This window comes from Lissotriton helveticus, chromosome 1_1, assembly GCF_964261635.1.
Source record: "Lissotriton helveticus chromosome 1_1, aLisHel1.1, whole genome shotgun sequence".
NCBI classification, from domain to species: Eukaryota; Metazoa; Chordata; class Amphibia; order Caudata; family Salamandridae; genus Lissotriton; species Lissotriton helveticus.
The window spans coordinates 782,119,491-782,146,004 of record NC_136057.1 but is presented as its reverse complement, the minus strand read 5'-3'; the positions used below and the strand labels follow the sequence as shown (position 1 = coordinate 782,146,004).

At 44.9% G+C, this 26,514-nt stretch overlaps 1 protein-coding gene across 2 annotated transcripts in view; it reads right to left on the bottom strand.

The window, feature by feature from the left end:
* TFEC (transcription factor EC) overlaps nucleotides 1-5,446 on the bottom strand; it is a 327,748-nt gene extending 322,302 nt beyond the window's left edge. For both annotated transcript variants that reach the window (XM_078674359.1, XM_078674360.1), the window contains exon 1: nucleotides 5,285-5,446. In XM_078674359.1, the coding sequence (XP_078530485.1) occupies nucleotides 5,285-5,341 (57 nt within the window). In that variant the 5' untranslated portion in view covers nucleotides 5,342-5,446. The remainder of the gene's footprint in view (nucleotides 1-5,284) is intronic.
* Between the last annotated feature and the right edge of the window lie 21,068 nt (nucleotides 5,447-26,514).

Genomic DNA, 26,514 nt, shown 5'->3' with positions numbered 1-26,514 from the left:
CACCAGCCGTCAGTGCACGCTTTCACCAGGCACACACAGCACCAGCCATCAGTGCACGCTTCCACCAGACACACACACCACCAGCCAGCAGTGCACGCTTTTACCAGCCCCAAACACCACCAGCTGTCAGTGCACGCTTCCACCAGGCACACACCATCAGACGTCAGTGCATGCTTTCACCAGGCACACACACACCACCAGCTGTCAGTGCACACTTTCATCATACACACACCACCAGCCATCAGTGCACACTTTCACCAGGCACACACACCACCAGCCGTCAGTGCACGCTTCCACCAGACACACACACCACCAGCCGGCAGTGTACACTTACACCAGGCACACACACCACCAGCCATCAGTACACAATTTCTACAGGCACACACACCACCAGCCATCAGTGCACACATCAATCCTTAACGCATCCACAATTAACTATTGTAGCAATCGCAGTATGGCATACTTTACTTTTAAACATATTCATCTAAAGCGCAGCATGCCACCATTGCTACAAAAATAAATACAAACTTTTTTGGCCTACAATTTATAGACTTTTGTTGCAGTTGGTGTTGCAATATTTAGCAATGCCATTAGCTCAAACGTAATTAACCCGAGACATATTGCATTGTAAATGCTTGTTTGTACAAGTTATGATAAATGCAACATACCAAGTTAATGGATTTATCAATACCATTCTGTTCAGTCTTTGAATGCTATTTCTTTTACAGTCTCCCAGCAATAGATATACATCTGTAACATATTGCCATGTTCGCCTATGAGGCCAACTATTTTCAAGGGGAAAAAATTAAATGTTCAATTTCTTCCTCACCAAGGTTTATAAAAGCTTTTTTATAAATCCCCTGTTCATAATTACACCCCCACCCATGGAAAACTTAGGGGAGTCCTGGGGGGTTCCTAATATGCAAAACCGATGTTGCTTTTTATTTCAGAGCCCACAACACCAATGTTGAATTTGTATTGAATTTCCTGAAATGGGGAAAAATCAAATGGGCAGCTTTCACTTTATAAAACCTCTTTGATAGGGACCCTGCTTATAGTTACATGACCACTCCACTGCTGTAACACCTAGGGGAGACCTTGGGATTACCCACAAAGTACAAATAAGGTAGATTGTCACTTTCAAGGTGTCCATAACACAAAAGTTGAGTTTGCAATTAATTGTACTTTTAAAAGCAATGCTGCAACACAGGGCTGCTTTTAAAATGACCTAAAACTATCTGCAGTGTACACATGCAAGTGCAACAAATGTGCTGGCCTCTTAACTGCCATGACCTATTATATAACAGGGACTTATAAGTAATTTTCATGCCCTGGGCCTATTCTGTACTAAAGACTTATAGGGTAGGTCATGCCAATTATAAGTGTACCTCAATGTATGTGTTTCCGTTTAACATAGCACCGGCCCTGGGCCTGACTAGCAGAGCCCAGGACACAGTCAGAGTCAGTTATTACCAGTTCCATTCAGCACCAAATAACTGGGTGAACAGGCCAAACCGTTTGTCTTTCTAACAACCCTGCATTACTGGGCTAGGCCAGGTGCTCCATAGGAGATGGACTTGACACCTCTAAAGGTACCATGATAGAAATATTTAATACAAAGATCCTACTTAAGAGTGGCCCACTCTGCTAAAAAAAAACTGTTATCACCCGCCCCCCCATAAACTGTTACTAGGTGGTACCAGAAGTTTTTGATAATCATACTTAATGTACATATTTCCAGATATTTTTCTGTATTCTTTTACCAGAGAATGTGCATGCTTAAAGTAGACAAAATATCCAGGTGGAATAACACTGACAAAAGGGGCTCCAGTTGAACTCATTTTCTGTTGGACTCCGTACCTTTTTTCCAGACAAATTGGAATTAATGATCTGCCCATAATGACTTCAGGCTACCACCTAGATAGTGATACTTTGAACCAAATAAATGTGCAGCAAATGTGTTTTTTTAATCTGCGCCTTATTCCGACTAACTATTAATTGAGTCTGCTGGGACTCAGCACTGAAGTTCCGACAATTAGTTCTGGCCCCTAAAGAGTTCAGCAGATGGGATACGCTGTCACAATCATGGTGGGTGCCCTGTCTGCCATATTACTAACGCAGTTTTGCCTATCTAACTTGTGAATGGGTGAACAGGATATCTTCTTGTTTTTTGTTTGGTTGATTATTCAGTCTCTAAATCTCTATATAAGGGCCTATGTCTTGATTAATCTCTCTCGAACATACACAAACTATGTCGCATGTGAAAGACAGCCAAACGCGACTGTCATAAATCAAGTGGAAACACCCTTCGGCTGCATCAATAGAACACAGATCCAAGAAGATAGATGGGCGTGGACCCTGAACTTATTAAATATATTTATTTTCATTATTGCCTCAAAACCCGTTGCTCCCTTTATATTCCAACTACTCAGCAAGCTATGTTCACCCTCATTGTTGTCAACACCTGCGGGATTCGAAGAGGAAGTAGGTCTTGCAGCAGATCAAAGGAACCCTCCGGGCACTCAAAATTAGAAGAAGGTGAAAAGTGGGCAATAAATGCATCGGACTGTGAATTCAAGACGAGCACAACACTTTTGCATGGCCATCTTTCACTATCGAGCAGTAAACTATTTTCAGAATAATAGTCTATGACAGCTTCTTATACCGCAACATTTTATGCTATTTCCGAGAAGTAAATGAATATAGATGAGTATTGAGATACTCTGATTCTGAAGATAGTTTTTCTAAGGTGTTGTTGAAAAACTGGAAAAAGGTGAAAATGAATGTATGTTTAAAAGTCCATTGCTGTCTCATATCTTGAAAGCTCTCTGCACCACACTAAAACCTCAAAACCCGTCCAACCAACCCATTGGCGAAACTTAGGGATGAAATATATACCTTTAACCCCCAGTCACCCAACTGAGAGATGGTACCAGGGATTCCACCAAGCTGGGTGCTGAATCTGCACCCTTGGCTCTTCCATCAGCTCCCCATGCTAAAACAGAACCTGTCAAATATATAGCATGGAGGAGAGGGAAGGTGTAAGGAGAAAAAAATGAAGGTGAAACCTGGTAGTTCAATGCTTGTAATAGTCCCCTCTCATCATACTGCCCAGGCGCCTGCCAAGAACATCAAAAACAGGCATCCGTATCCTTCCCACGGGAACATGCATCTCAGAAACCAACATAATCAAGAAAAAGTAACCAATGGGCATGCAGGCAACATAAAACGTCTTGATCCAGCTCATTACTTAATCACACTATACTATCATGTATTTCAAATATTTCTTTTTATCGGTTAGCAGTTTCACCATTACAGATGATTCAACTTCATTCTTTGCAACATATAGTTAACAAAGCTAACTTTATTTCCAGGTTTCTACGAATTATAGAAATTCGCTATGTGGATAACAGCACAGCGGTCAAAATGGGGATATAAACATGCATTTTCATTTTAGTTTTGAGATAACTTGCTTTATATCATGTGCAAACCATAAGAAAGAGTTATATGTCCTGATGAATAAATCATGCTTTGCTAAGATACTGAGATGTGGAATTGTTCAGTTTTACATTTAACGTCCAAAACGTGCAACATTTTAACATACTTTCAAAAAGAGAGATGCATTGTGCTGACCAGGAAATGATAAGCAATTAAAAAAATATTTGTGATGACTTCAGTCGTAAAAATGAGACTCAAACCCGCAAAACATGAAGAAAATGTTGCGATACCTTGTTCAGTTGTGAGTTTATGAATTTGCAAAGCAGACACTCAACAGGCACATTGAGAGTGGTGAGAAGGGTTTCTCTGTCATTCTCTGTGCCTATGAGACCTACAGTAAAATGTCAGGTCAGTTATACTCAGGGTGAAATCTTAGATGATAACTGCGCCCTCGGTAAATACAGATTGCACAGAATTTGGATACTACCAACTGCATAATTTGCAGATTGCTCTCCACTGTGAGAGCTACAAGCTTTTTTTTGTGATAGTTGCCGACAATATTTTCGTTACGATTTAGCAGTCGATGGAACATGCAGGTTAGAATCCATGGTGTGTGCAATTTGCAGACGCAGTGTAATTCCATATCAGGCACAAACTGAAACTCTTGTTTGTGAGAAATAGGATTTGCACTCAGATTGGTTTTCATGCCGCAGTTTTTCTTTACTACATTCGAGTTTCCCTCATGTAGTGTCCCTAAAAACGTTTGCATGTTAGAAATGGAAATGCTAAATTGATCGTTGAGGTGCATATCAGACTGTAAAAAATATTTCAGCTATGAAACAAAAATCAATTTCCCTTCCTATGCATGACATACACTAACCGTTGATTGCTCAACACAAAAGCGAACGAAATAACTATTAATTTGATTTGGGATTGCACGTATTAACAATAAATTGTTCCATATATAACTCGACATAGTAATACCTAGCAAATCACAAACTATGGGGCATATTTACAATAACTGGCGCATCCCTGCAAATCAGCAGAGATGCGCCAGTTATTATGCGCCACAGCTCCGCCATCATGGTTGCGCCGCATTTACAATGCGGCGTACCATGGTGCAAAAATGGCACATATGCGTGACGCATCTGTGCCGTAAAAGTGACGCATTGCTGGAGTTGAGTCGCAAGCGCGACGCAGCTCCAGCAATGCTCTGGGGGCCCTATCTAGTTAATGCCGCGTCAATCCTTATGCCTGCTTCATGCAGGCGCAGGGTTTTGACGCAGCATGAGCCTAAAAGTGACTGAGTGAAATCTTGTAGATTTCACTCAGCCTCTTTTAGGAGGCGTTCCTGCGCCGGAACGCCCCTCCCCCCCCTGCACAGGAACGCCTACATGTGGCGCAGGGCATTACAACGTGACGCATCTCCCAGATGCGTCACGTTGTAAGTACCCCTGCACCATGGAGCACGATTTGCGCCGCCGCTGCATCACAAAAGTGACGTAACGGTGGCGTAAATGAGGCGTAAGGGGCTTGTAAATCTGCTCCTAAGCACTTTCAAATAAAGTACGCAAAATGCGATGAACATAAATCCATCAATTTAAAGGAACAGTATAAACCATTACCAGCACATACCTATTTACATTTGTCGAAATGTGCATATTTGTGAAAAAAATACGACTGTGTGAACCAGCAACATTAAGGTCCGAATATTTTACAACACTATTATGCGATGTCTTGGAAAGGACAATGAAGGAATTTGTCTTGATTCTACACATTTAAATTTGGCAAATTTCCTACGCTGAATTTAGACCCCAAAATAATGGTTTGCAGTCTAGGTACATACCTGCACTGATTGGATCTTAATCAGTGTTATCACCTCTACAAGATGGCGACCACTCATACTCTCTGTGGCCCGGTCAGAGTCTGCTCACTGGAAAGTATGGTGAAGAAGCACACAGCTGCACATGTCTTTGGTGAACGACGCGTGGCATGTCTTTGCGCACAATACAATGTATTTTAAGGCAGCTGAGAGAAAGAAGAAGTGGTTCTTTAGTGTACTTCCTAAGTCCAGCTACATTTCAGTTGAAGAAGAGATGAGGCAGCACTTTAAAGGAAACCGCTTCCTTTCTTTATCAGTTAAACGAGAGCAAACAAAACCGAGCAGCAGTCTATCATAACCTCAGAATGCTGAGGCATGGCAATGCTAATTGTTTTCCCTAAATCTTTGCTCAGTCATTGACACTTCCTGAAACGCAAAATCTGTTGACATGGACTGTCTGTTATTCTTCAGGAAGAGCATATTTCCTGTGCGTTAAAAGTAGGTATGTATAATTAGCGCGCATCTTTCATTCTATGTCGGAATCAATTTTACTTACATTTTAATTTCAAAACATGTATTTCATAATGGAATTTTGGAGCTTAATGTACTATATATGAACATTTTGAGCAAGATAAACACGTGGCACACTCTCCCTACTACGAAAAACACAGGTTACAATAAATCTGCAGAAAATGCTGTTAGCCAAAGAGAACCAGGCATTCAAAGTATGTCTGGGGTGCCAGCATGCGCATGGACAACCACTGAGTCTAGTTGGAAAAGCAAAGAAAACGAAAAAATGTATTGATGCCAACTGAGTGAACCATAAATTATACATCTGCTATTTCAATATTTTCTTTTGCTTAGTTAGGGTAACCTCAACTTCCCATTCACTCTCGATGGCATTGTGCTTAACTATCTACTGGGGACCAAGGGGGTTGCGGCACGAGCCTATGTCCCCCTGGGGATTTTCACACGGTGGAACAATCCACATAGCATGCAAGGGTTCCCTGTCAGGTGGTGGGAGGGGCTCAGTAGCGTTAGGCTTAGCGGGCGGTGGCGGTTGAGGGAAACGGCCATTTAGTTGAGGAGAGTGGAAGGCAGTCGTTTTTTGTGACATGGCCTTTCCTTTTCACACCTATTTTCTGTCAAGTTTCGTAGCTTGCTTCAGGATGGCAGAGTCAGCGGCAGTTAAAGAGGAGGAGAGCACAGGGCAGGGGTGATACCTCCTCTAGGACCCTTACTTCAGCAAGTATCCTGTCAAGCAGGGGGAGGGGATTTGGTGATGCCAATGGGGTGAATGACAATTTTGTTTTGCCGGCATCTACTTTGGCAGCCAAGAGAGGGCACAGCAGTGACAAGGTGCTTAAACATAATGCTAATTTTGAAGGAATGTCTTCTATTAATATTGCGCCTCCTGTGCTTATTGAGGGACAATCTGCTGTATTGGTGGATTACTCCAGTGACAGTGGTGAAGACTGTGATGGGGCGCAACTTTTGTCAGGTGTTTTTTTCAATATCCCGAACGATAACGGTGCTCAAGTACTGGGTCCGGTAGGGGAAGGAGCAGGTTCCGAGGTGTTTTTGTCTCTGGCCCCTAGGGGCCCGCCTGGGAAAAATGTCAATTTATATTCACAAGACAATATGACCACCTCATCTTTTGATTTAACAGAGTCAGCAGTGGGTGAGGAGGATCAGGATTTGGATGACGTTGATTTACTGTCTCACAATTTATACCCTACTTCACGTTTAGAACCTGCTGGTTATTCTTCAGGCTTGGAAGCCATTTTTCCGGAATCTCGTTCTCCTCCCTGTTTCTCACAGATTTCTTTTGACTCTGCCTTAGGGCCACGTCGAGGGCAATGGGTTTGGTTGGATCATGCCACTCCTTCATCTCCTGCAGCAGGCAGTTCAACGCAAGTCCGGATTGGTGGTAAGTGGGTAGCGTCTTCTGGCACGAGCGGCTGGAAGTCTTCATCACAAAAGGTCAAGTAGTTGGCGGCGGCTGCTTCCAAGTTCAAGACGGCGAAGCAGGGTGCGGCTTTTAGTAAGGGGGTTGATACTCAGAGCGGATGAAATGCGGATTTTGCTGTGACCAATTGGGATTGTTATGATGTGGGGTGGGAGACGGGGAAATGCCGAGTGGTAGTAATACAGATTTGGATATACCTGTTGAATATGCTGGTCATGGGTTAGTGGCTGAAAATATAATTGAAGGTGTTCATTTTGATAATGTGAATTTGGATTCCAGAGCTATGGGTCAAGAACAAGTGTTGTCACAAAAGGGGTTGGGGTCAACTTTTGTTGGTAGTAGTTTACAGAGGTCACAAGCGGACAAGACAGCGGAGCAGGAACGGCTTCATGGTCAGCAACGGCAGGATGATCCAAAGGAGTTCCAGAAGCGGGCTACTCAGTTGACATCAGGTAGGCCTCAGTGGTGGTCTTCTTGGCCGCAACCTTTGACGGGCAAAAACAGGGTGACGTTCAGTGGAGGTGGGCGATGACTCAGTGAATGAAGTTTCGGGTTTGGTGGCGGGCGAGATGGGGAAAAGTCTGCAGTACAGTTGAGAGTGGGTTCAGGTGCTGTGGAATCGAGTAAGGGGACAATTACTGATAAACAGGTTTTGGATGGGTCAAAATCCTCATCAGGGCAAGATTCGGGTGCCATTCACCTCATACATAAGAAATTACCTTACATAGGTCTGTCTATGCCCCTGGGGACACATTTGGCTGAGAAAACAAAGAGGAGAATCTGGGATCACGAGTTTGTTGACGTTTTCAAGCTCCGTAATAGGGACATTCAAGCGAAGGAGGGGTCCAAAGAAGAGGAGTGGGAGCTTTCGAGGCATCCCAGGGTTCCTAAAAATATCAAAAACTGGCATTTTTAATGTATGCAAGCGTCTATTGTGAAAAACACCAGGACAGGGCTGTGGCCATGTTTAAGTACATGGATATTATACGCAAAGCTCAATTACATTTCGAGGGTTTTCTAGGCTCAACTATGACAAAGAATTCAGGCCTAGAGTAAGTCATTTTCATGATAAGCCTTGGGGGGGTTGATCAGGAACTGTGGCTCCAGTGGATGTCCTCGACTCAACCGCCCATGATGACTCATACTGCAAGCAGGTTCCCGATTACTTATCGGCCCTTTCTGCCTCACCCAGCCGAATTTGGGGGGGGGGGTGGATTGGGTTGGGTAGAGGACAACTGCCAGTTACAGGAGCTTGCTGGAACTTTAATCGAGGTTCATGCATCCGGCAATTTTGCAGGTTAAAGCACGAATGTTCGCAGTGCGGTGGGAAACATGCCATCATACAGTGTTTTGCCAACCAGAGGTTCAGGGAGCAAGGGAAATCACCAAGAGGTAGGGGAGCATTTCCACAGTTTATTCCAAAGGGCTCATATGCCAATTAAGGTATCGGTCATGACACAGTGGTTGGAAGGGGATCCTGATGCGGAATCCACTTCAAAACTCTTTTGGGGTTTTAAGGAGGGTTTTAAGATAAGTTACCAGGGTCCACGTTACAATAGATAGTATGACAATTTAAAATCAGCTAAGGAATTGCCTCAAGTGGTTCAGAAGAAACTGGATTTGGAGGTATAGGAGTTCATGATAGCAGGCCCCTTTACGCACTGTCCTTTGAAGAATTTGATGATATCCCCATTGGGTTTGGTTCCCAAAACATTGGCAGGTTAATTTAGATAATTCATCATTTATCGTGGCCGGAGGGCCAGTCTGTTAATGACTTCATTTCCCCAACAGACTCTAATGTAACATATACATCGATTGATGATGCATTGAGGATGGTACGCATAGCTGGGTGTGGTGCGGAACTTGCTAAATGTGATATCCATTCAGCTTTTCGTTTACTGCTGATTCACCCGTAGGACTTTGAGCTGCTTGGTATGTTTTTTAATGATTATTTTTACATAGACAGAGTCCTCCCAATGGGTTGTTAAGTGTCATTTGCACTGTTTGAAATGTCCAGTACTTTTCTTCGGTGGTGTTTCTAAAAAAAAAGTGGTCACAAACAAGTATGTCACTGTTTAGATGATTTCTGGTTTATTGGCGAGGTCCAGTCAGATCAGTGCCAAAGATCCCTACACAATTTTCCAGGATTTGGCAGAAGAGTTTGGAGTTCCGCTGGCTCCTGGGAAAACTGAGGGTCCAGACACCAAACTTACATTCTTAGGTATTGAAATTGATACGGAACTCATGATGGCTAGGTTGCCAGCGGCTAAGGTGAGTGAGATTAGGTCCTTTTTATTGGAGATCATCAGCAAGGACAAAATTCGGCTCAGGCAGGTTCAGCGTTTATTGGGCTACTTGAATTTCACTTGCCGCATGGTGCGTGCTGGCAGGACCTTTTTTTAGGCATTTGGGGATGGCGATGTCTGGGGCATTTCTTCCTCATCACAAGATATGCTCACCAAGCAGATTAAGGAAGATTTATTAATTTGGCTGCAATTTTTGAAGGATTTTAATGGAGTCTCTCTATATTTTGTTAAGGATGATACCATCTTGCATTTTCAAATTTTTTTAGACGCTTCTGGAGCACATGGCTTTGGCATTTTTTGGGAGGGTTGTTGGTGCGCGGAAAAATGGCCTCCACATTGGCTAAAACAAGGCCTAAGCATAGCCTTTCTTGAATTGTTTCCTCTCATTGTGGCTGTGGTAGTTTGGGGGGAGGAGTTTAAGGACAGGAGTGTTCTTTTTCACATTGACAATATGGCCGTTGTGGAGCTGATTAACAAGCAGAAGGTAAAGGATGTGCGTGTATTACACCTGTTGTGGTTTTTTATGCTGCAGGTCTTAGATTAAACATTGTGTTTAGAGCGAGACACATTCCAGGTGTTAATAATTCAATTGCGGATGCTCTGTCTCGATTCAATTGGCAGAAATTCTGCAGTTTGGCGCCGGGGGCAGACAGCTGCAAAACCTCGATCCCGAAAGACATTTGGGCGCTGGGGGAATGAGAATCGTTGATCTGGTGGAAAAATCTATAGCCCCTTCTACTGGACGCAGTTATGATCAGGCCTGGATGGAGTTTTTAAGTTATGTTAAGTTACACAATATTGCTCTTTCTACAGAGGGTATCAAAAAGTTTATGTTAAGGTTTGTCTTGTATTTGGTCAATTTGGGTTCATCTCTTACAACAATTTCAGGAAAATTGGCTGCCATTTCTTTTTATAGTCAGTTGTGATGGGGACAGGAGTTGACGGGGGACGTTTTATTAAGGCGTATGTTGAAGGGTCTGGGGAGGGAGCGTTGTTTTCTTCGCAGTTACGTCAGCCAATAACTTTTCAACTTTTGCAACAAATTTTAAGGCAGCTAACAGCTTGCTGTTATGATTTGTGGGAGGTTTCACATTTTAGACTTTGTATGATTTGGTTGTTTTTTGGTGCTTTTCGAGTTTCCGAGTTGTTAGGTTTGTGGGATCAGAAAGGTATGCAAGTAGAGGATATTCAGATGCAAGGAGGGAAGCTTAGGATTCTTTTGAGGAAATCAAAAACTGACCAGCTGGGTAAAGGCACTTATATCTATCTGAATGGTAGCAGAGTTCAGGACTGTTGTTCATTAAGGGAATGGGAGTCATTTTATGTTTCATTAGGTTAGCAACCTAATGGGGACATATTCATGCATAGTAATGGGAGCAAAATTACTAGTGGTCAACCATTGTCAGTTTTACATTAAGCTTTGACATTGTTGGGGAGAAACCCCTCACTATTTGGGACTCACTCTTTTCGGATAGGGGCAGCGACCGAAGCGTCCAGATTGGGATGGGGATGGGACGACATTAAAAAGATTGGGAGATGGAAATCTGATTGCTGTACACGTTATGTGAGAAAATTAGATATTTTATTTAATATGTGGACTCATTTTGGTTTTTTTCCACCTAGGTGGTGTTGAAAGTTCAGTATCATCAGAGAGGCAGACATGGATAGTGGGTCATTCTTTTGTTAAATGGTCAGCCAGATTCGCCCAACAGCAGATTTATGGCTGAGCTCTTGGTTTGCCTAGCAAGGGACATGAAGATTTGTGGCAAGGGAGGGGGGTATGAGGTGGGATGCGTTATTTCCCATGGTCTCTGAGCTGTGTTCTACTAGAGGTTTCCCAGATTTATTAATTATTCATTTGGGGGAAAATGATCTTGTTTCATTGTCTGGTTTATCCCTTTCGAAGAAAATGAAATTGGATTTGGCGGTGAACAAGAATAATTGAGTAGGTACAACTCTGGTTTGGACTGAATTTATTGACAGGCACCATTGGAGGGGAGTTCGCAACCACACAGCGATGGAGAGGGCTCTCGGGCAGCTCAATTGGGAAATGAAAATCTTTTGTTCTGCAATGGGTATCACGTTTTTAGCTCATGATAATATCACAGGTGCAGAATAAAATATTTTCAGGGAAGACAGGGTACACTTGTCACAAATGGGCCATGCATACTATTTAATGGAGCTGAGGGTTCTATTGGCTAATTTTTGGTGTGAAAATCTTTGGTGTTTGTTTACTAGTAGTTAATTTTTTCTATGCAGCAAAACATTTCAGTTTGAGGGGGCCAGGAAACCTCTTTGGTTTTCCTGGGTGGCGTTTTTTCTTTGGGGGTTGGATAGTCTGGAGCGGGCTTATCCTTCCCTCTGGGGTGGGGGAGAGGGGTTTGGAAAGGTTGATTGGGTTTGTGCATTTCATGGGGTATTTTGAAGAGAAGTCTTGTGGGGAATATTTGGTTGTATATCAAAAGTTTCAAAGAGTAATGACAATGGGGTATTTTTATCAATAATTGTTATTATAGCAAAATGCTAATTTCGGTTGCCTGGCTTAATAAAGTGAGCTTTTATGCTAAGTGAAAATAATGGTGTGGTTGTTCTTATTGCGTGATGAAGTATTGAACCTTTGGAATTTTTAACAGCCTTTAAACTTTTAGTACACAATGTGCATTGAAGATGGACTTTGGCTGTAAACATGATGTAGGTGTCTTTTACACACTACATATCTTCTAGTTACTCGAATGTTCCAGCAAAACAATCAAAGTTTTTTAGATCACACATATTTAAAATCCATTCTGCAATGAGTGATTAATATCAAAGAAGGGTTAAGCCCAAGAGGAAATTATGAAACCACATGTCTCTGCCTCTCCTTTGCAAGTTGAATCCGGAAGTAACTTATGGTTTGGAATATATTACAAACACCTATTTCCCATTGCTCGCATTGGGATCTAAACCTGTGATGTTTCTCTCAACACATCAGGGACATGGTGCTCTTTTTATTGTCCATGACCTCCATCCCATGCATAGCATTAACAGGCAGAAGAAAACAAAGCCCTTCCCTAAATATGGTGGGGCTTCTTGGGCCATGAACTGGCTATTCAAGATGGTGCTTCTGATACAGGAGAAGGCTGAAACTCCACCATCAGAATAACAAGGTTCCCCACCTCTCAATGAGGCAGGGAAACCAAAACAGTCAACAATTTTTTGAACACACTGCTAGACCATTGTCCTTTTTTGTCCCTTCAAGTCCCTTCCACTGATACCTGTCAGCAATTTATTTTCTGAAACGCGAAACCAAAACCTTTGTTATTTTTTTGAAATTGTTTAATTGTGCTCGCACCGTTTCCTGCATGTTTTTAATATTTTATTCTGGATGCATTGATTCCAAAAGTTTATAATTTGCTTCAGAATTTCTTTTTTTAGTTTTCTGCTGTAAGCATGATACCTTTTGTCAGCTGTCTTCCCTATGTATCTTTTAATAGTTTATGTTTGTATACTTGTGTGTTTGAGACAGAGTATTTCAGGCTGATTTCACCATGAATCTAGATTAGTTCTCATCTACACCCTATAAAAACTCATCTGACTGAAAGATTGAGAGAAATATCATTAAAATACACACAATGGACCCCAACGAAGCAGCCCGCAACTTCACACAGTGGCTGACCGCCTGCGCCGACGACCTCGCGCCACTAAAGAACCCTCCCAGCAGACCCAGAAGCAAGAAGGCATCCTGGTTCACCGACGACCTCAAGGACTCCAAGAAGACCTGCCGCACCCTCGAGAAAGCCTGGCTCCTCGACCGGACCACCGACAACATGACCGCCCTCAAACACGCTACCCGCAAGCACCACCAGCTCATCCGCACCAACCAAGAAGAAATCCCTGAAGGAACGACTGGACAACAACGCCCACGACAGCAAAGAGCTCTTCACTATCGTCAAGGAGTTCTCCAACCCCAGCACCGGCACCAACGACATCACTCCGTCACAAGACCTCTGCGACTCCCTCGCCTCGTTCTTCCACCGCAAGATCGCCGACATCCACAACAGCTTCGGCGCCCCACCCACGCACCCAACCGTCGAACCAACGCCCCCCACCGCCACCCTTCGGACCTGGACCACGGTGACCACCGAAGACACAGCCCGCACGATGAACACCATCCACTCCGGATCACCGACCGACCCCTGCCCACACCACGTCTTCAACAAGGCCGACTCCACCATCGCACCCCAACTCCGGAACATCATCAACACCTCCTTTAACACCGCCACCTTCCCGGAGAGCTGGAAGCACGCCGAGATCAGCGCCCTTCCTGAAGAAACCTACAGCGGACCCCACCGATCTCAAAAACTTCCGCCCCATCTCGCTCCTCCCTTTTCCTGCTAAAGTCATCGAGAAGATCGTCAACAGACAACTGACCGCCTTCCTCGAGACGAACGGATCCCTCGACCCCTCGCAGTCCGGCTTCAGAGCCAACCACAGCACCGAGACCGCCCTCATCGCAGCCACCGACGACATCCGGACCCTGCTCGACAAGGGGGAAACAGTGGCCCTCCTCCTCCTGGACCTCTCCGCTGCGTTCGACATGGTCTGCCACCGCACCCTAGTCCAGCGCCTCAGCAACATCGGTATCCAAGAGAAGGCACTGGAGTGGATCATCTCGTTCCTCGCCGGAAGAACACAAAGAGTCCGCCTCCCCCCGTTTCGCTCCGAGGCCACCGAAGTCATCTGCGGCGTCCCGCAAGGATCTTCACTCAGCCCCGCCCTCTTCAACATCTACATGAAACCTCTTGCAGCCATCGCACGCCAGCACAACCTCAACATCATCTCTTACGCCGACGACACCCAGCTGATACTCTCCCTCACCAGAGACCCCGACACCGCCAGAACCTGCCTACACGAAGGGATGAAAGACGTCGCCGAGTGGATGAAGGACAGCCGCCTGAAACTGAACTCGGACAAGACGGAAGTCCTCATCCTGGGATCTTCGCCCTCCGCCTGGGACAACTCCTGGTGGCCCCCATCCCTGGGCACCGCACCCAAGCCAACCGACCACGCACGCAACCTGGGCTTCATCCTGGACCCCTCCCTCTCGATGACCAGACAAGTCAACGCCGTCTCCTCATCGTGCTTCAACACCCTGCGTATGCTTCGCAAGATCTTCCGCTGGATCCCGACCGAGACCAGGAAGACTGTCACCCAGGCACTCGTCACCAGCCGACAGGACTACGGAAACGCCCTCTACGCCGGAACCACAGCCAAGCTACAGAAAAGACTCCAGCGCATCCAGAACGCCTCCGCCCGACTCATCCTGGATGCCCCCCAATGCAGCCACATCTCCAGCCACCTGAGGAACCTGCAGTGGCTCCCCGTCGACAAGAGGATCACGATCCGGCTCCTCACCCACGCACACAAGTCTCTCCACGACCTGGGCCCCAAGTACCTCAACGACCGCCTGACCTTCTACACGCCCACCCGCCAGCTACGGTCCACCAGCCTCGCTCTCGCAGCCGTACCACGCATCCGAAGAGCCACCGCTGGAGGAAGATCCTTCTCTTACCTGGCTGCCAAGACTTGAAACTCCCTCCCCATCCACCTTTGGCTGACCCAGGACCATCTCGCCTTCAGGAAACAACTCAAGACCTGGCTGTTCGAGCAGTAGCATACCCCTCCCCCCAAGCGCCTTGAGACCCTCCCGGGTGTGTAGTGCGCTATACAAATGGCATGATTGATTGATTGATTGATTGAAAATATTAAATAAATATTGCTCAAGTGTTTGCTTTTTCTCAGTGAATTAGATGCTGTTAATAGGCACTTTGTTAGGAAAACGTTTGAAATTGAGTTGATTTTTTTCTCAAGAATGTATAGTGTATCTTAGCCCTAACCTATTATTATTCCTGCTCCTACAAATCACAACTTCTCATCATGTTCCAACCTTTCCTCACTATCCCACAATATCTAACCTCCTCCATCCTACTTACTCTCTTTTTCCACTGGCATTAAATTACTCTAATAATTGCACTATACTCCAATTAACTTAATACATCACCACTTGAAAATGGAGTCAATTCTTCAGGTTCTTTAGAGCACAAGGCTGACCCAATTAACCAACAGATCTTCCACAATAGTGCACAACTACGGGATTAACCACTAAGGACCTGATTACGACTTTGGCGGTGCGGCGCTGGGTCCGCTGTGTGTCCGCACCGCCAACTCTATTTTCGGGCTGCCTGCCAGATTAGGAGTTTCCTCCTGTGAGGCAGGCTTTTTTTATGTTCCTACAGCGGTGCCTTGAAAATGGGCACCACAATGGTAACGCCAAAAACAGTTCCTGCACTTTTAACTGGGGTGCATACAGGGGTCTGCATGCATCCCCTTGTGGAGGAGGCACAGAGGGCCCTGTGTGCCCTGAAGGTCCCCCTTTGTTTCCTCTTTGCAGTGGTGTTCAAGGAGTGGAATCTCCATAATCTCCATAACACTGCCAATGGAGAAGAAACTTGTAATATGCTTGGTCGGACTGCGGTGGTCCCGCCAAGCATATTGCATCCTCCTGGAAGCTGCAATACCACCAGGGAACAGTGGTTCTCTGGTGGCTGTGACAGGGCATTGGTGATCCGACTGCCCTATCCGAGATAGGGTGGTCGGAAGTCCACCACCACGTGCCCTCATGCGTGGGGCATGTCTGTGGACCACCGGACACATAATACAGCCCTAAGTGTGAGCTACAGATTCGTCTGCTACCCACCATAAAGTGCTATATAAATACAATAGAATGCAATATAATTGTGAGAAATAATTCAGCTAACAACCGTTAGCGATATTGATGCTGTTTCTTTGTATGTACCTTGGTCTGTTGGTTCTTCATATATAGATATGTGTATATGTTCTGGTGCATATCTCTTCATGCACATTTCTGAATTAAAAGTTGCACTGGTTGCAATAGCAGTGTATTTTGTTAGAATTCAAAGCAATGAGAAGTTGACAATGGTATAGAACTCTGGGGTTATACTTATTCAAGAAGGCCCCTTAACACCATTGGCACACAATGTAAAATGATTGTAGTTCAGAATATTGAGTTATACCTAGGCTGTGGGGTTTTAGGTTTAAACCTATAATAACTGATAAAACCCCACTGAAAGAGAAATAGCCCTCACCAGTGTAAACATATAAACACTGAAAAAACACCTGCACTACCACAAACTAAATGCCATTCAAAGAAAGGAAAAAGAGTGTGAAAGAGTCATTTTTTTTCTTCCTGAAGGGGCAAATACAATTTAACTTTGTTATGCAAGCTAGCAGCACGAAAGACTGGGCTAACATTATTCTGCTTGAGTTTTGATGTTTAGGGATGCCACTAAAATATTGTTTCTTCTTCCTTTTGCTTTTTTCAGTTTTGTGGTCTTTGGTCTAAAGATGCATGGTTTAGAAGCATGTTTTAGGTCTCATTTAATTTTTGTATAAACTGTAGAGCATCAGGAAATATCAAAATCATATTTGAACTTTTGGCTGTGTTTGATTCTTTCACTGATAAGTAAAATGGCTGGTTTCATAAGAATCTTTCCTAATACATGTCATCCCATTTACCCACAGAGAATGGGTTAAAACCCTTAATACATCAGCCCACAGTTGTTTCTAGTGGGTCAGTATTGATAGTAGGTGAATTCCCAACACCTCAGGCTTTAAACATTCAATGCAAGATATATTGACAAGTATATGTATTAAGAGTGCTATCACCAAGCATCTGGGATAGTGGTTAAAACATGACACCAGACTTTTGGAAAAACATGGAACGCAATGTCACTTGGAATGCTCTGCAAAAAAGGTTCTTTCCAAGTTCAACAAAGATTGGAGTGATAGTGTTTGTATTTGCAGTGATTCAGCTACGTATATGAAAAAGTTGTGTGATGACCTGTCAAAATTGATACCCGAGCTGAACTGTTTCCCTGTAGGAGATCCTTGCCACTTGTTAGATGGTATGCTGAAAGCATCTTTACAACTTCAGAGTTAATGAGAGATGCTATTGACTTTTGAATCCATCTGGTACTCCTTGAGAGTAGGCTAGATGACACCTTTAGTGACTTTGGCAGTGCAACATGTTCCATGTTAGAGTGCTTGCCACTTGGTAAGCAAAGCAATGTTGAAGAGCAATTCAGGAACGTTTATTCTACAATGTATGAGAAATGGCTTGCAAAGATGCATAGAAAGGTCCCTTCACCACCAATTGCATTTGAAGTCAATGAAACCTCACTGTGGTACTCTGTACAAGTTCTAGATCCTTCAGCAAAGGGGAATTTTCTCCTTAGTTTCAAAAGTGCTGCTTCATTTTTGACCGCTTCAATAACTGAGGGCAAAAGCCCCCAGCTCAATGCAAATGTTGCAGAACCTGCCCTGAGAATCGCAATCTTCAAGTACACCAGTATTGGCATGTAAAGCTATGTCAGTGGCCAGAGTTAGCAAATTGTGTACTGGCTGTTTTGGCATTGCCCGTCTCAAGTGCCAATGTTGAGAGGGCCTTTTCACAGATACAAGTTTACATGGGAAGGAAAGAGCAAGCGTGCATGACCGAAGACTCATGGAAGAAGTATTGTATGGTGTACTACGATAAGTTTAATTTGCAAAAATCTATTTGGACCTTATATACACTATATATACACTGTCTATATACCATGTTCTATCAGTGCAGAAAGCAAGCAATAATAAAAGCAAAACGTTCCATAAACACCGGAAAAACACTTTTTCTTTTGTTTTTAGTGGCGCGAAAATGTGTAACCACTGATAACAACTGTTTTTTAAGGTATTGAAATCACTGAAAAAACCCCACCAGAATTGACCAAAAATAGAAACTGAAAACAGGAAAGCCTAGTTATACCTTAATAACGAAGCCATAATATCGAGGATAAAAATATTGACTGGGAAATGTATATAGGGAAGAATAGGTTAGATTATCTACATGGCCAAGTACATATAGGTGGACTTACCTGTCCATATTTTTGTCCTCAACATTTTGGATGCAATATTAAGGGATAATGGAATGGTATTCCTTTCTTATTAACTTCTAGGCCATCCGAGACCCCCTGCACCCTACTGGTCCCTTGCTGCTGCTGTCTCCAGCTGGGATGGTACCCAGTCCCCCATTGAGCCATTGAAGGAAGGAGGCGGGGCTGACCTTCCAAATGCCATAAAGATGGCAGGCCACTCCCGCAGTGCGGTATTAACTTCTTAGGCCGTATGAGGACCCCTGCATTGTACCGGTTCCCCGCTGCTGCTGCTGCTGCTGCCGGTGTCCAGCTGGGGTGGGACTCAGTCCCTCAGTGAACCATTGGAGGAAGGAGGCAGGTCTGACCTTCCAAATAAAGGCATCAGAAAACTCCTGCAGCTCAGGATTAACTTCTTGGGCCATTCTAGGCTGCCTGCACCCTACTGGTTCCTCATTGCTGCTGCTGGTGTCCAGCTAGGCTGGGACTCGGTCTTCCAGTGAGTCATTGGAGGAAAGAGGCCAGACTGACCTTCCAAATGCTATAAAGGTATCAGGACACTCTTGCAGCTCTGGATTAACTTCCTGGGCAGTCCGAGGCCTTCTGCACCCTACTGGTTCCTCATTGCTGCTGCCGGTGTCCAGCTGGGGTGGTACTCAGTTCCCTGTCAGCCATTCAAGGAAATAGGTGGGGATGACCTTCCAAACACCATAAAGACATCAGGACACTCCCACAGCGCGGGACTCACATGGGCATGATCGGGCCGTGCCCAGGCAAATTCCAGGCCAGGGGCGGGCCCATCTGAGCCTGTCAGAGCCCAGAAGAAGCTGGGCTGGCCACTCCCCTAAGCCTTTCTTTTCCTGGACATTAAGGTACTGTCTAAACTAAAAAACATTTGTACCAGTGTCAGGGGATAGGCCTCCCTTAGTTAGATTACCTAACCTCACTTGTTAAAGTTTCTGTAAAAATCCTACTTTTAGCGCATATGAGGATGGGTAAAAGAAAAGCAGTAGATGGCGGGGCAGAGGACCAGTAGGGAAAGGAAAGCTAATTTTTTTTGAGAAACCAGCATAGGTTCCCCCGTGTCCCCGATTGCCCCTTTTCTAACACAAATACAAACATGAGTACCTCACCTGTGATCCCAACCCCAAAAATGTTTAAGAAAGTGAAGGCCAGGAGTTCCATAATATGTGTCCAGGTAGATTTACTTTTACCCTCTGACCGAAGTCCCTGGGCCATCTGAGCCAGTGATTCTCTGCAACAATAGATTTACTCCTCTCCTAGACCTGAATGACACAACCCAGAACCCTATTTAACCAGCAAGAGCATTGCCAGTAGCAGCCCTCCAGTACCACGACTCCAGTGCCCCCGGCTTATCAGCGACCTCAGAGCTGAAGCGGTTGCTCTGAGGTCTATGATAGAAGACCTTTCTTGGTTGATAAAACAACTGCCATCTTCATAGCATGAAGGGACTCCCATTGCCCCTGACAGAACATAGTCGATTTACGCAGGCAAGTGCCCTGACCAAAAGACACATGTTAGGAGTTTCCTCGAAGACAATTTAATTCCGAATCTTAGGCCAGGTGGGGTCAATCTAACATGATTAGATACTACCATCCTCCGGGCGCAGAGTTCGGAAAGAGAGCACGGCCTCAGGCTCCATCTCAGTAGTTACTCAAAACACCATCTTTCCGGGCAAGCTACATGATAAATGCACCAAAAATAATAGCTCAGAATGGGCATGAGGGGGAAGATTCATTGAGGAACAAAGCGATACACTGGATTTGTCATGTAAGCGGATGCAGATCCCTAATACGAGATGGTATCTTAAGGGCAAGAAGATGAGAGCCCACTAACTCTCCAACTGACTGTATAGAATTATTTTTAAAAGGCAGAGAAATGGTCTAAAACTTGAAAGCCCTTGATATTAGAATATGCCCACCTGCAATGTCCAAAATCCAATTTAAATCCTCACGCCCAATAGATCGCTTAGGCCCGACACATCCCTGGGGGTCAAAGACTGACTCCCAAACATAGAGTAACCCTAGGTGGAGCTATGCAACTACGCGGAGGTCCACGGAGTTGGGCAAAAACTCTGTGGATTTCCGCTCCGCCATCCACCTCCACCCCCCCAAATAAAATATTATTTACAACATAATTTAAAGAAATAAAAAATCACTTAAATGTATTGCGGCGTCCCCGGGCTGTCCTCCTACTCCTCCTCTCCGTACATCTTGCGTGAACTGCGCATGTGCGTGTGCGTGCATGAGCATTTCTTACAAAGAAAAGCTTGCATGTGCAGTTTATGCTAGATGTCCCGCGAGAAGAAGGAGGGCAGCCAGGGGTTGCCGCAATAGAGGTACGTGACTTTATATTTTTTTAATTATTGTGACTATTACTTTATATGGGGGGTGGAAGCGGGGGCTGGCTAACTCCGCTCCGCTGCATAGTCAGAGTTTTTTCCCTACTCCGCATTCTCAGCAGAGTGCGGAGTAAGGTAATCTCTGCACAATCTTTTAGCGGAGCGGAATTCTCTGCCTGAGCCTAACATAGATCCCCGAGCCAACAGGTACTCCCCCTCCGAACACTGAACCATCAAAGCCCTCTCCCACTCATGACTGAATAGTAAATTGCCACCAAGCAGTAGAAGTGGGAAGGAGTGGGCTATTTAGTCACTAATAGCAGAGCGTACATACAGACTTGAGGGAGGGCCATTAGGCGCCCACTCGCTAGATAAGAATATGCCAGTCGTATCAACCACCAGAAATCCTGAAAGCCCAAGCACTGCTGTGCACGTAGGTACAGGAGCTGCCCATAACTTATGTCAGTCTCCTGGAATGTGGCAGGGTTATAGAGTAAACTATCCCTCCCCCATTGGAACAACTTTATAGAAGGCTTTGATATTTGCTTACTACAGAAAATGTGTAGCATTATCCTAATACATAAGGTGGGGTATGTTAGTTATTGTCTCCCAGGTGCGGTAAATAAATTAGGTCGTCCAGCAGTGGGACTGATAATATGGGTCAACATAGCCACTGGCTGTGAAATTACCCTCCTCCGCTCAGAAAGCCAGGATATTTTGGTGATATGTATATTATATATGCCAGTGGAACAACTGGGGGCAGACCACCAGCTACTATCTAACAACTTGAGGAGCTGCAGGTTGAGAGAACTACATCAACCGCATTGATAATAGCGGGTGATCTCAATGACACATTCAAACCTCTAGATTGAAATGATGTGACGGAGACAAACGAGGAGGATGAAAACAAAAGAAGATCCCCCTGGCACTAATGTCCTAAATCTGAAAATCTCACTCTTTAATGGGATAATACATTCCCGTGTGCGGACCAAACCAACATAAGATTTAAAAAAAAGCTACTATACGCGACTTACATAATTCTATATAATTAATACAAAATGAAATCACTTTACATAATATCATTTCGATAAACATATATTATAATCCGGAATCCATATTGAATCAATAAGATAAAAAAAAAAACAGAAATAAAGATAATTCTCATCCCCTACTCAAAACACCATTCATACCTTATCAACCATTCCTACTCACAACCCAGTTCTCTTTTACCATACATACTCAATGCTCATCACTCACACTCTTCATACTATCCTTTTGTGGGTCTACAATGTGGGTACAAAACCCAGTGGTATATAACAGGACCAGTACAAGAGGAAGTCACAAGTATTGTTGCATAATATGAACTCCAACTGTTGATATATATTCTCCAATACATATCGCAGTATCAGCTCCGGGAGGGAGTGCTGCAAGGCGGTGGGGCGGGGCAGGTGGGGAGGGGGAGGGGCAGGATGGAGAGTAGTAAACTCTAGTGTACGGCCGAATGGAGGTAAGTACATAAATGAATAAATTAAACGAATTAAATTGTGCATGCTGCAACGCCAAATGGCGATGCAGCGTGTGCAATGTAATTCGTTTTCTTTATTTATTCATGTACTTACCTCACTTCGGCCATAGGCTGGAGTTTACTACCCCCCAACCTGCCCCTCCCCTGCCTTGCCCCGCAGTACTCTCTCCAGGAGCCACTACTGCAATAGATTAATGCCTAATACAGATGCCGCAGTAGGACATTATAATATTCATAGTTGTGATCATTTCGTATAGGCTTCTTCATATGTTGTTAGCATTCTAATGCTCCTGTACTGATATGTGCCGATGTGCTTTTTAGTGAATTCCCAGGGCGTTCAAATGGTATACTCCAATAGTACTCAGTGGAATGTAGAGATGGGGCGGCAAAGTGGCAACAACGCGTATGTATGATGTTCTGACGAAAACTGCAAGAGTGGCAATAGGCAAAGGGGAAAATACCCCTTGAAAAGATCCGCAAGCAGGAACCAGTCCTCTAAGAACCAAAGGGAACTTTTCTGATCGCTGAGACTTAGGGAGCCCTCTACTGTGATGTAAATCTCTACCATGCGTTTTAGTGGATTATAATGAACAGGCCAGAGGATCATCGCTGCACATAGTGCAGCCTCCATTGAAGCATGGTCCGGAATGAGTCGAGAAGGATGCCATGTGATCTGTTGCCCACCACATCTCCCCCGGTCAAGAAATGGTCCCAGGCTGCGCTCCAAGTAAAAGCTTCAAATATGGAATTAGGGTTAAGGGCAGCAAATGACAGGGCAAAATCTGACAGATTGGGTGGTAATACTTATAACATAGCCTGGCTGATCAGGGGTGTTACCCCGAAACCGGTCCCAGGATGCTTGTTTCCGGTCCAAGGAAAACCTGGCTTGGCAGTTGAGCCTGGACTGTTCCCATGAGGCACAGTGTCAAGAGTGATTTGCATATGGCTGGGTCTGAACTGGACTGGCGAAGTGAGCTAAAGAACGATGATGGATTCAACCCAGATCTGTGATTGAAGTGAGTGTCTGACAAGTTTCAGTGCTCCATCCATCATCTCCTTGTGTTTGCTTTGTTCGCCCTGAGTTGGCAGGGTATGCCAGATGTGGGTCCCTTGCTCACTTTGCCACTGGATTCAACCTAGCCTGGCTGATGAGGGGTGTTACCCCGAAACCGGTCTCAGGATACTTGTTTCCAGTCCAGAGAAGGTTTGGCTTGGCAGTTTGGGCTGGATTGTTTCCATGAGGCACAGGGTCAAGACTGATTTGCATATGGCTGGGTCTGAACTGGGGTGGCGAAGTAAGCTAAAGAACAATGATGGATTCAACCCAGATCTGTGACTGGGGGTGAGTGTCTGACAAGTTTCAGCGCTCCGTCCATCATCTCTTTGTGTTTGCATTGTTCGTCCAAAGTTGACAGGGTATACCCAGACGTGGGTCCCTTGCCCACTTTGTCAATGGATTCAAGCTAGCCTGGCTGATGGGGGGTGTTACCCCGAAACCGGTCACAAGATGCCTGTTTCCGGTCCTGGGAAGACCTGGCTTGGCAGTTCGGACTCAACTGTTCCCATGAGGCACAGGCTCAAGATTTGATTTGCATATGCCCGGGTCTGAACTAGAGTGGCACAATGAGCTAAAAAATTATGATGGATTCAACCCAGATCTGTGACTGGGGGTGAGTGTCTGAAAAGTTTCAGCGCTCCATCCATCATCTCCTTGTGTTTGCTTTGTTTGCCCTGAGTTGGCAGGGTATGCCCAGACATGGGCCCCTTGCTCACTTTGCACCGGATTCAAGCTAGCCTGGCTGATGAGGGGTGTCACGCCAAAAGTGGTCCCAGGATGCTTGTTTCTGGTCCAGGGAAGACCTGGATTGGCAGTTTGGCTTGGACTGTTCCCATGAAGCACAGTTTCAAGAGTGTTCTGCATATGCCTGGGTCTGAACTGGGGATGACGAAGTGAGCTAAAGAACGATGATGGATTCAACCCAGATCTGTGATTAGGGTGAGTGTCTGACAAGTTTCAGCGCTCCGTCCATCATCTCCTTGCGTTTGCTTTGTTTGCTCTAAGTCGGCAGGGTATGCCAGATGTGGGTCCCTTGCTCACTTTGCTACTGCATTCAAGCTAGCCTGGCTGATGAGGGGTTTTACTCCAAAACTGATTCCAGGATGCTTGTTTCCTGTCCAGGTAAGGCCTGGGTTGGCAGTTCGGGTTGGACTGGTCCCATAAGGCACAGGGTCAAGACTGATTTGCATATGGTTGGGTCTGAGCTGGGGTGGCGAATTGAGCTAAAGAACGATGATGGATTCAACCTAGATCTGTGACTGGGGCTGAGTGTCAGAAAAGTTTCGGTGCTCCGTCTTTCATCTCCTTGTTTTTGCTTTAATACTTATAGCAGGTCAAATAGTTTGAGTCGAATAGACTATAATATGCTAATTTTGAGGCTCTGGAGTACAATCATCAATATGGCCGTAGGTGTAACAACCGATAGTGACCATAATCCGTTCTGCTTAAGTACGATATCGGGTTGGGGAGACACAAGCAAGAAGACCCGTGGTCACCAGCTAATGACAATCCTCGCCTTAAGTGGCACAAGATAATCATATGTGAAGACAAGCTTTCCAGTAGGCAACAGGGTTTGTTGGTTGGTACAACAGAGTTATTAGCCCTGCTTGAAAAGCCTGGAGGATTAGTGGAAGTCAACGATGCCCAATCCCACTTTTTTTAGCAATTGGGCTCCTATTTTACTGTACCTGGGCATTACACAAATCCCCGACACAAAACCCGGGATCCAAAAACATGGTTCAGTAAAGAGTGTAGACCCTCCAGAATTCAACTGGCTAAGGCAATACAATCTAAGGATTGTGGACTAATTCGAATTACAAGGATGATTTAAAAATTAGCCCTACAAAAAGCCAAAAGAGAGTGGGAAAAACCCAATGGCAGGTCATTAAAGAAGTTTATGCTGCTAGGGACTCAAAAACCTTTTGGTCACTGGTTGTATGGGGCGACGAATCAGGGGCTTCACCAACCCCAAACCACATCTTGGACTCAGACTGGTATGAGCACTTCAAAATGCTCTATTCAAACGCTGACACACTGGCCTCTGTGGCCTCTGTGGCCTCTGTGGCAGATGTTTCAAGCCCGCCTCATAGTATCAGCAGTGACCTCTTCTCCCTGAGTTATATCGAGACTTCTATTAGCCAAATTGTTCAGGCAAAAGCTCCAGGTCCAGATGATATACCAGAGGACCTTTTCTGTAAGATAGCCCTAGTGTGTTTGGTTACATTCTAATACTATAAAATGCAATAGCAAGAGGTGCTCCGGTCCCATGGTCCTGGAGGGGGGCAGAGTTGGTCCCCTTATTAAAGAAAGAGGACAGAGACCTACCATGTAACTTCAGGCTTATCAGCCTAATAGACTCTATCCAAAAAGTATTCTGCCGAGTTCTTTTACAAAAGATCCAGGAATGGGCTGAGGAAAAGGCTATTTTAACACCTTACCAAGCAGGTATCAGGGAAAAGATGGGGACAATAGACCAGGTGTTCCGCCTCCTCCTTTCGAACTAGAAAACAGTGGTCTTTGCTGGGGCAGCCAGTATATAGCTTTTATTGACTTAAAGACAGCCTGAAACGTAGTCCTCAGAAAGAATCTGTGGCAAGTCCTTAAAGACACGGGGATTCAGAGCAAATTACTGAATTTGGTTATAACACTCCACAAAGTCAACTTTGCCCGGGTGAGGTGGGGATCAAAGGAGCAACTCACGGATCCAATCCTTGTCAGTAAGGGAGTATGCCAAGGGTGTGTACTGGTGCCCACACTCTTCTCCCTCTACATAAATGAAAAGGTACAAATTCTATTCCAGGAACATGTTGATGCCCCAACTCTAGGTGGGGATAAGGTTGTGAGCTTATTGTTCAAAGATGACACCCTACTGGTGTCTAAAACTCTGAGGAGGGGATGCAGTTGCTTCTTAATCAATTCCAAGACTTCTGCAACATGCAGGGTTTAGAGATAAATATGTCAAAAGCAAAATGTATGACCCAAAATACCCACAAATCGTATAAGGGAATGCCAACCCTGGGAGAGGAATTATGAAAGAGAATAAGTACCTTTGATTACCTAGGGATTCAA